General features: G+C 55.4%; 2 protein-coding genes across 2 annotated transcripts; both read right to left on the bottom strand.

The window, feature by feature from the left end:
- Positions 1-307: 307 nt before the first annotated feature.
- LOC122367551 lies at positions 308-2,073 on the bottom strand. Its single transcript, XM_043340763.1, has 2 exons — positions 472-2,073; positions 308-319 (listed from the first exon to the last, which is right to left on the bottom strand). Exons 1-2 carry the CDS (start codon positions 2,071-2,073, stop codon positions 308-310), a joined length of 1,614 nt encoding a protein of 537 aa, XP_043196698.1.
- Positions 2,069-4,352, bottom strand: LOC122367568. Its single transcript, XM_043340796.1, has one exon. The coding sequence runs from the start codon at positions 3,969-3,971 to the stop codon at positions 3,189-3,191; it is 783 nt and encodes a 260-aa protein (XP_043196731.1). The 5' UTR covers positions 3,972-4,352; the 3' UTR covers positions 2,069-3,188.
- Between the last annotated feature and the right edge of the window lie 5,384 nt (positions 4,353-9,736).

The raw sequence follows: 9,736 nt of genomic DNA, 5'->3' as shown, positions 1-9,736 counted from the left end.
CGCGTGCCGCCGGCCGTTTCCTCCCGGCCCCGCCCCGCACAATGCCATATAACTCATCCCGAGCCTGGACGGGGCGGCGGCGGCGCCGCAGTGGCACGACTGCGGCCACAAGATTCTAATACACTCCCCCCTGATCTACAAATCATCGTACTGGGTCAGAACGGCAGGGCGTCTCTCCCGCATGCCGCGGCGTAGAACTTCAGCGTACGTCACAGAGGGCACATTTTCCCCATGGCTTTCGTGCGCACACTCTCGCAAGATAATTGGGCCAGAGTCGTCATTATCATTGTTCGGCGGCTCAGTCTGGTCACTCTCCGGACTGGGAACGAAAGCCAGTCTCAGATCTCTCACGTGACGGGGGACATTGTCTACTTCCACACACTGCGCCGACACTTGTCGGGTGACTGTTCCTATGGAACTTGGCACATCACACCGGCGACTAGGGTCTCTGATCCATACCTTATCGCCTACATTGAACATAGCACACTCACTTTCTTCGCACTTTTCATCACTCTCCACGTCCGGCACTCTCAGTTTGTAGTTGAACAGTACGTTGGCAGGACTAGAGTTCAGGTCATCACTGCGCGGCATCACATTATAGCGGTAGACTGCTTCCGCCACTGAGCAGCCTTTGCGCGCTACGATTGTTTTGACCGACCTATGGTTTCTCTCAGAGACACCATTGCCGAACGGCGCATGGGCAGCTCGGTACCGGACGCTGACACCCCACCGGCTGACGAACTCGTGGAATGCGGCACTGCGGAATGAGGTGAAGTTGTCCGTCAGCAGCTCCCTCGGAGCGCCGCGCTCCAGGAATACCGACTCCAGAGCCGTGATGATGCTGTCGGTGTCCTGTCGCTTTATCCGCCGCCAGATCGCGTACCGAGACGGACCGCAGTCAATCAGAGTCAGGTACAGCTGATCGTTTACGTGACAGACGTCCATGCTGACCCTGTCCCAGCATTTAGTCACGCTCAGCGAACCATGTGTCCACCGCTGGGGCGCTGGATCGATGGACTGGCACCTTTCGCACTGGCTAACGACACTGCGCACCTGGTGCCTGCTCACAGCCGGGTCGTGCTCCCTACACAGGCGCAGCGTTCTCCCGATGCCTGGGTGTCCGCTTGTTTCATGGATCCTGACCACATCCGGCGCCGAGAAGGCAGCACCGCAGACCTCAGGATCGCTTTGTTGGTTCAGCCACTTCTTCGGCACTCTCGTCAGTGCGTCAGCCCTGTTGTCCACTGACGGAACGCACTTCACGGTCAGCTGGAGGCCGTACTCATCTCTCAGACTCTTCACGGTCTCCAGGCGCCTTCTAATCAGCATTTCACTCGCCGCCTTCGTCTTTATCCGAGCTCTGCCGGAGAGCGCATCTGTTAGCCAGTGATAGACCGTTTTCGAGTCCGTCACGACAGTCACTTTCTTCAGGTTCCATGCCAGGGACAGATTGATGCCACGCACAACAGAGTCCAGTTCTGCAAGGTTCACGTGTGTCTCGGGATTTTTCCGAAGCCAGCAGGCGTCCTCAACGATGCTGCCTTCCATCTCCAGCACGGCTCCTATGGCGAGGGAGCTGGCATCCACCCACACGACTCCCTCATCGCCGGTGACATCCCAGCGACCTCGTGCGGGATCGGCCGTTTTCACGCGCTGCAGCGTTTCCATGACCATTTTCTGGAGTTCTGGGTCGGTGATCTCGTCATCCCAGCCGTCTGTCGCTGCAGTGGCGCGTCTTTTCAGGTAGGATGCGGAGACACGCAGCCAGCCACACACCGGGACCTGACTTGTCAGACGTCCGCACAGCGAGAAGACCTCTCTCCTCGTCAGCTTTGGCGGCGGCTGTAGATCCTGGTTGTCCCGCTTCCAGAACAGTCCTTGCCGCTCCCCCCAGACTCGAATGCCCAGGACACGAGCACCTTCTGACACCTTCTCCGGGGATTTGCAGGTCAGACCGAGCGCCTCCAGATGACTCTTCACCTCTAATGCAGTAGCGATGTTTTCATTTACGAGTATGTCGTCCACGTAAGGTGATGTAGCGGTGTGCACCCTCGGGTCACGTTTCAGGGCCATTTCCAGTACCTTTCTCATCACCATCGGTGCGAGACTGAGCCCAAAGCCAAGTCTGCTCAGACACCACCGTCTGCCCTGGAACACTACAGTCTGATACGGCCACAGCGATGCGTGCACGTGGATCTGCAGGTAAGCGTCTCGCAGATCTAGGAGAGACACGTTTCGTCCACACCGACGCCACTCACGGATTTTTTCACTGCAAACATCCGCGTCAGCTGTATGCGGGTCCAGGTGCGTATTTAACTCCCTGAAATCCATGACGGGACGCACTTTGTCCTTCTTCGGTTGGATGACCGCCATGAGCGGGATCGTGCCTTTGACCCTCCCGTGCACGCTCTCATCATAAGGGACGAGCCATTGATTCGCCACCCACTTGGAGAGTTCTCGCTCGTATTCGTGTCGGGCTTCTGTTGGAATCGCGTACTCCTCTGCTGTGTTGTGCAGCTGCTCGGGCTCCTTTCCTCCACACCATTTCCACTCCACCGACCACTTCTTTTCTGTCTCATCAAAGCTCACCACAAAGTCCTTTTCGTCGGCTCGATTAGCCGGTGCGGCGGCCGCCGCCGCACCCAACACCGGATCCCCCTTACTGCTGTCAGCTCGATTCACTGCTGCAGCTGCCGCCGCTGCACCTGACGCTGGGGCCGCCTCACTGCTCGCCTGATCATGACTCACCCGTGCAGTCGCTGCCACTGCACGCGACACCCCAGTCCTCTCACCATCACAGCTGACCCGGTCACCGGGTGAGGCCACTGACGCCGCTATATGAGACACCGCTGCCTCAACTCCGAATCTGACTCGGTCATCCGAACTCACTGTAGCGCCACCCAGTGCTCTGATACCATTCATCCCGAGGATGAACTCAAACCCCAGTGGCTTACGTGCTACGACGAGCACATCTACGGACACTGATTCACCGGACCGCAGCTGCACGCGTGCCACGCCTGACCCCTCACACCAATAACGCCCTCCACTCACTGTCATCACGCTCACCGGGCGTCGGTTCCACCTCCGACAAACTGACACGTGAGCTACACACTGGCTGCATCCTGTATCAACCAGCGCTTCGCAGCTCGCTCCGTCCACCGACAGCTGCGCGACTGGCAGCGCCCCGTTCACTGGTCGACAGGAGAGGAGGCTGGCGCTGATCTCTCCCCTCCCGCGTCGTTTTCCGGACACGCAGAGGCGATGTGCCCCTGCCGGTTGCAGTTGTAGCACCTCACGAGGCTCCGTCCACCACGGGGGCCTCCACGGCCCCGCTGTCCGCGGCCTGCCGTGCAGTCGCGGGCGATATGGTTCGGTTGCCCGCACGAGTAGCATTTCATTGTGGCCGGGAGTGCTCCAGTCCTTGTGCCAGCGGCGGCGGCCGCGGTGTTTGTTTCCTCGTCGGCTAGCACGGCCCGAGCGCGACCGATTAGCTGGCTAAACGGCATGTCCTCCATCCGTGATCCAGCCCGGAGCGCACGGCGTGCTGAATCTGGCAGTTTGGCCACGAAGGCACAGGCCAGGCTGTCGTCCGGCATACCTCCGAACAAGCCAGCCAGCCGGCGCAGCTCAGAGACGAACACGTCCACCGTCTCACCTGGACGCAGCCTTCTACGTTCAAATTGGTCGTAGGCTTCAAACCGATCCGAAGCAAACGCCGATGTCAGGGCCCTTTTGATGTCCTCGTACTTTTTCTTCTCATCTTCTCCGAGCTGTTGATATACCGCAAACGCACCACCAGTGAGTCTCAGCGGGACGACGACGTGCAGTCCCTTGATGCCGCGCAGCTGACACACAAGTTCGACCTTGTCCAGCCACTCGCACACGGGCTGCGACACACCGTCAAACTCCGGGATTAAGCGGAGATCAGCCGCAGCGTCCGAACCATCACAGGTCTCCTTCTCGTTCCCCATCACGGCAGTCTTCCAAGGCCGAAATAGCTTGTAGTAAACTCCTTATGTCCACATTGCCGTTGTATTGCCAGCTGCCTCAGTCGCGCGCCGGCCCAGACTGGCCGGGGGTCGTACGTGACCCACCTTTTATTCAACAGGTTACGAAACGTCTAGAACACGCCCAAAACGAGTGCGAACTTGCACAGCAGCGACGATGTGACGGAAGGCGCCAGCTTGGCGGCCTACGTGCCTTAAATGACATATCTTAAATTTACAATTGCGCTGCGCGTGCCGCCGGCCGTTTCCTCCCGGCCCCGCCCCGCACAATGCCATATAACTCATCCCGAGCCTGGACGGGGCGGCGGCGGCGCCGCAGTGGCACGACTGCGGCCACAAGATTCTAATACAATTGGTTTGTCAATGCATGGAAAAAACAATTATTTCGGTACCAGCTTAATTTTCAAAACATATATTTTTACGCTAGGCTGTTTTTTTCTCAAATGCGACTCAGAGCCGGTACATATACCTAATCATCTAATTTATTACGTAAAATATTTCATTAATAAACATTTTTGCAGGTCCCTCAGAAATCAGCCCCGGGCAGCGACTGACTGCCGGCCGGCCGACCGGCCCCGGGTGGCTAGAAGCAGGGGCCGGTCACTGTTTGGCCTGGATGTGTAGGGGCGGGAGCAGCACTCCTTTTTCACGTATATTCGCATATTTTTTTAGGCACATGACATGAAATGTCATTATATCTGATACGATGCGGGATCACAGACTAGAGATCCAGCTTATAACTTATATTTAATGCTTAACCAATGAATCAAATCAACAGGACTATGTACGATGCATGTCGGACACGTACCCAGAATTTCGCCCAAGAGGGGGTCACCTGCTGGTCACCTGACCCCGGGCCCGCGAGTCACCCGGGCGCCCGGGGTCAGCTCAGGCAAGGATGTACCCAGGACCTTTCGATGGGAGGAGGGAGGCACGGTGGGTCCAGTCTCACTGGCAGACGGGTCTCTTTAAAACGGTCTTTGCATGAGAAAATGTGGAAAATTGGCAAGCAAAGGTATCATTTATGCCCGAGGAGTGTGCCTAATGTACACTAATGCCTAATTTACATGGTATTTTACGAGCGAGCGAAGCGAGCGAGCTCCTCAGAGTCACCGGTGTGTGGCGCGTTCAGAGGTGCCAGTGAAAGGCCGTCAGATGCGCTGGTGTTGGGTCCTCACAGGCGCCGTTGCGGGGTCCTAGGGCTTGGAGACACTGGTGGGGCCATCATTGGCATGTGTGTGGCCCTGCAAAATGGCCTGCAAGTGGAAAGTGGCCCGTCATAGGCTGGCAAGGACACTCGGAGGCTGGTAAGAGGCCCTCAGAGTCACTGGTACGCGGCCCTCAGAGGCGTCGGTGTGGGGACTCTCAGAGCCGCCGATGTAGGCCCTTAAGATGCGCTGGTGGGGGTCCCTTGGAGGTGGGGCGAGGGGCCTCGCAGTTGCCGTTGTGGGTGCCTTTAGAAACACTGGTGTGGACCGTGTTTCTATCACAGACGGATGTGGAGCCATAGCAGCCAATCCCTCGTTGGCCGTTACTACTTAGGGCCCTGAGCGGCCGGCGAGGTCTCTCAAAACCCGCATTGGGCCTTTATGAAGATAATTGTGGCTACATAGGGGCCAATAACGTCCCCCCACAAGCCCTGTGGTGTCCTTCCGAGTTGAAGTGCGGCCAGCGCGAACCCTCTGCTACCAACTGGCGCCGCAGGGCCCCTCGGTTTCGAAGGAACCCTAAACCCGAGAACGGGCACGTACCCCCTCGCTCCCTTGCTATGTCACTGAATCCAAGTGATGGGACCCTTTAGGTAATCAGGGGCGTTTCAGATGACCAGGGGTTTTCAATTGATCAGGGGCCCACCATGTGACCATGGGCCCCTCTGGTAACCAGGCGCCCCTTAAGTAACCAGGGACCCCATCAATAACCAGGGCCCCTCAGTAAACGGGGGCCACTCAGGTAAGTGTAGGAGTCCCGCAGATGACCAGGGCCGGCAAGGTTTCTCAGGTCCGTTTTTGTGACAAGGCTCTTATTGACTCAGGTGCGAGCCCTTTACGTCAGCTGAGGACCGTTGGACGCCAGCTGAGGATCGTTTTTGGGCCTTCTGATGGCCATTAGACGCCAATGGATGACCCTCTGACACCAACTGGGGCCCTCTGACACCAGCTAAGGACACTTTAAGTTTGACGCTAGCTCAGGGCCCTCTGACATTAGCTGGGGGGGGGGGCCTCTGACGCTAGCTCAAGGCCCTTTGACGCTCTGTAAGGCCTTCTGAGGGCCCTTGAGGTCTTCTAAGGGCCCCTTAAGGCTTTTTGAGGGCCGCTTGACGCCAACTGAGGACCGTTTGAGGCCTTCTGATGGCCATTTGGCGCCAGCTGGGGGCCATCTGGCACCAGCTGGGGGCCCTCTGTCACGAGCTAAGGACCCTTTAGAGCCTTAGGAGAGCCATTTGACGCAAGGGCATGGCCCTCTGACGCCAGCTCAGGGACCTTTGACACCCTTTAAGGCCTTCTGACGTCCGTTTGACGTTAGCTGAGGGCCCTTTGAGGCTATCTGAGGGCCCTTTAAGGCCATCTGAGAGTCCTTTGAGGTCATCTGAGGGCTCCTTAAGGCCATCTGAGGGCCCTTTTACACCATCTGAGGGCCCTTTGACACCATCTAAGGGCCCTTTGACACCAGATGAGGGCCCTATGACGCTAACTGAGGGCCCTTCGAGGCCATCTGAGGGCCTTTTGAGACCATCTGAGGGCCCTTTAAGGCCATTTGAGGGCCCGTTGTACACGGTCTTCGGTGGTCTAAGGATTAGTTAGAGGCCCATTTGAGGCGGCCTTCGGCCGCCTCAAATGGGCCCCTTCCTTCGAGTTGGGCCCCCCAACTCGAATGGGGGGGGCACGGGCCCGTGTGCCCCCCCCTTGTGTGCGCCCTTGCCTAAGGTCACGAGGTCACCATTTTCGAAACGGCTGATGAAATTGCATACGTTGACTCGACGTGGTGTTTTTGTCGCGATTGGCCCAGTAGTTCCTGAGTTATACAATGGCTGCAATAGGCCACAACGGTCATATGACCTCCCAAGGTCACCAAGGTCACATATTCGAAACGGCTGATGAAATTGCATGCACTAAAACGACTTGTGTTTTCGTCGCAATCGGCCCTGAGGGCTGAGTTATAGAATGGCTGCAATAGGCGAAAAAGTAAAAATGACCTTTAGAGGTCACCGAGGTCACCTGAGGTCACCATATCCGAAACGGCTGATGAAATCGCAGACGTTGATTTGACTGGTGGTGTTTTCGTCGCGATCAGCCCAGTAGTTCCTGAGTTATAGAATGGCTGCCAAGTGCCATATAGGCCACAAGGTCATTGGCCGTGACCTCCCAAGGTCACCGAGGTCACCTGAGGTCACGATCTTCGAAACGGCTGATAAATCCCCCCCCCCTGATTCGAATGGTGTTTCGTTCGTTTCGATCGGTCCAGTAGTTGCAATGCCCCAAAACCACCGCGAACAAATGTCAATAGCCCCGTTTACAAAGGGCTACTTAGTTGCCAGATAGTGGAATTCCGATACCGAGACATTTATTTATTTCACATTACAGACTTGTCCGCGGAAACACGGCTATTCTATGTCCAAGTTGTTGTACATATACAAATCGAATGGGATATGACAACAGTCACCGCAATCATTCACACATTCACCCTCAATACGTGTGCTGACTAGGACAGCTACTCGTAAGTGGCTCGCTCGCGGTCAAACAAATACTCCCTCAGTGCCGGCTTGAATCGAGCCTGACTGAGAGCGCGCAGGTCCGCCGGCAGCTCGTTGTACCCTGACACCGCAGAGTACAGAAAACGGCGACGTCCGGACTCTGACCTGACAGCGGGGGTCACAAGCATGTCATTGTACCTGGTATCCCGCCCGTGTACACTCTGCCGGGTGTCTAGACAGGTGGCGAACTGCTGCGGCTCTGACGTGGCCAGCATTTTGTTCACCAGCACGATGGATTGGTACCTGAACAAGCTCTCGGTGTTAAGCCAGCCGAGTTCGTTGATAACATCGCTCACCCGATCATATGTACTTCCTACGGCCTGAGACGACTCGTGCAGCAAACCTAACCAGCTTTTGAAGTCGTTTGCGCTGGGTTACATTGCTGGCACCGTAAACGGACAGACAGTATCTAATAATCGACAAGACGAGCCCCTGCACCAACGTTACCATGACTGTCGCTGGGAGACTGTGTCTACTGTGGCTCAGGCCACACAAGGTACCGGTGCACCGCCGCACCACGTCACTGGTATGCGTCACAAACGACATGTCACTGTCAAACCATACTCGCAGGTTCTTGACAGTGTCAGAGCTGGTGATGGTGGAGCCGCAGAAGTTGATGGTAATGGGATGCAGACGACGAGTAATCTCCGGCGTGCCGAGGACGATCAGCTGAGTTTTGGCAGCGTTTAACTTGAGGCCGTTTTTGCCATACCAGTTCGACAGAACTGATAGACTGCCTTCCAGTGACCGTATCAGCTGAACAATGTCTCTCGGCTGTCCGGAAACGTACAGTTGGACGTCGTCCGCGTAGGCGATGATGCCGGTGGAGTTGTCGGTGTAGAGCGGCAGGTCATTAGCTTACACATTGTGCAACAATGGCCCGAGCGATGAACCCTGGTAGCATAGGCTTCGCCAGAGATTTTCGGTTGGGGGGCAAAATCAACTTTTGTGTCAAAACTTGCCTTTCCCCAGTCTTTACTCACTCGTTTTACATATCATTCGACGCGCAATGGTGCGAGGAATCCTATGGTGACGGTTTCCTTCTAGCTATGAAATATAATTTTTTTTACAGAAAAATTCGAAATTTTGAAATTTCATAACAAAACGACTGGTAGAATTATAGTGGCTGCGATTGCCGACGCACTGCAGAGGGCCCCTGTGCAGACGCTCGACGCTCATGATCATTACCCATTAACCCTATTCCTGGCGGGGGGGGGGGCCTCAGGAGCCCCCCTGAGGTTTTTTGGTTATTTCTCCCAAACGCGTTGAGCTAGGAAGCTCAAATTTTCTGACTTTTCCTAAAAGGCTTCTACGCAACATGTCTGAAAATTTTGAGTTGATCTGACCTCAGGTCAGGTCACCAGAGGCGGTTTGGTGACCCTACCTCAGAAAAGTTTGCAATCACGCCAGAGCTAGAGTTTTTGACCGATCAATTTCTTCTCTTCAGGCTTTAGTTAAGGTACCAGTATGTGAAATTTGTATATCTCGGAATTTTGATATCGGTGACCTAAGGTCAGGTCAGTTTCGCGACCTCCCCATTATAAGTCAATGGGGGAAAAATCAACTCCCTGTTTTTACCACTAAAACGGGTCGGAATGGCCCCATATACCATACATGACTTTATATACGATCAACCTTCACTACCTTGAGGTCTGTTTTGCTGTTGGGCAGCTGTGAGGTCATGTGACGTCATCAAAGGTCACCAAAGGCTTTTGGCCAATAACTCCGTACAGGAACAAGATACAGACGCGTGGATGGTCTCATTGTGTTCAGCTCGTCAAGAAGCATCGAATGATATACATGATGACCTCGAGGTCACGTGACCTGAGGTCAACATATATATCATTCGATGCGAATTGACGAGAGGATCACGATGATGCCCTTAGTTTGTTCCTATCTTGACTAATTCGAAAGTTATTCGAGAAAAACTCTCTCCATATCTAGCGCCGCCATTTTGACTTTTTCGACCCCTGTGACG

Source organism: Amphibalanus amphitrite, unplaced genomic scaffold, assembly GCF_019059575.1.
Source record: "Amphibalanus amphitrite isolate SeventyFive unplaced genomic scaffold, NRLGWU_Aamphi_draft 000877F_arrow, whole genome shotgun sequence".
Classification (NCBI taxonomy): Eukaryota; Metazoa; Arthropoda; class Thecostraca; order Balanomorpha; family Balanidae; genus Amphibalanus; species Amphibalanus amphitrite.
Note: the sequence above shows the minus strand (reverse complement) of the source record. Positions and strands in the feature narration are given on the sequence as shown.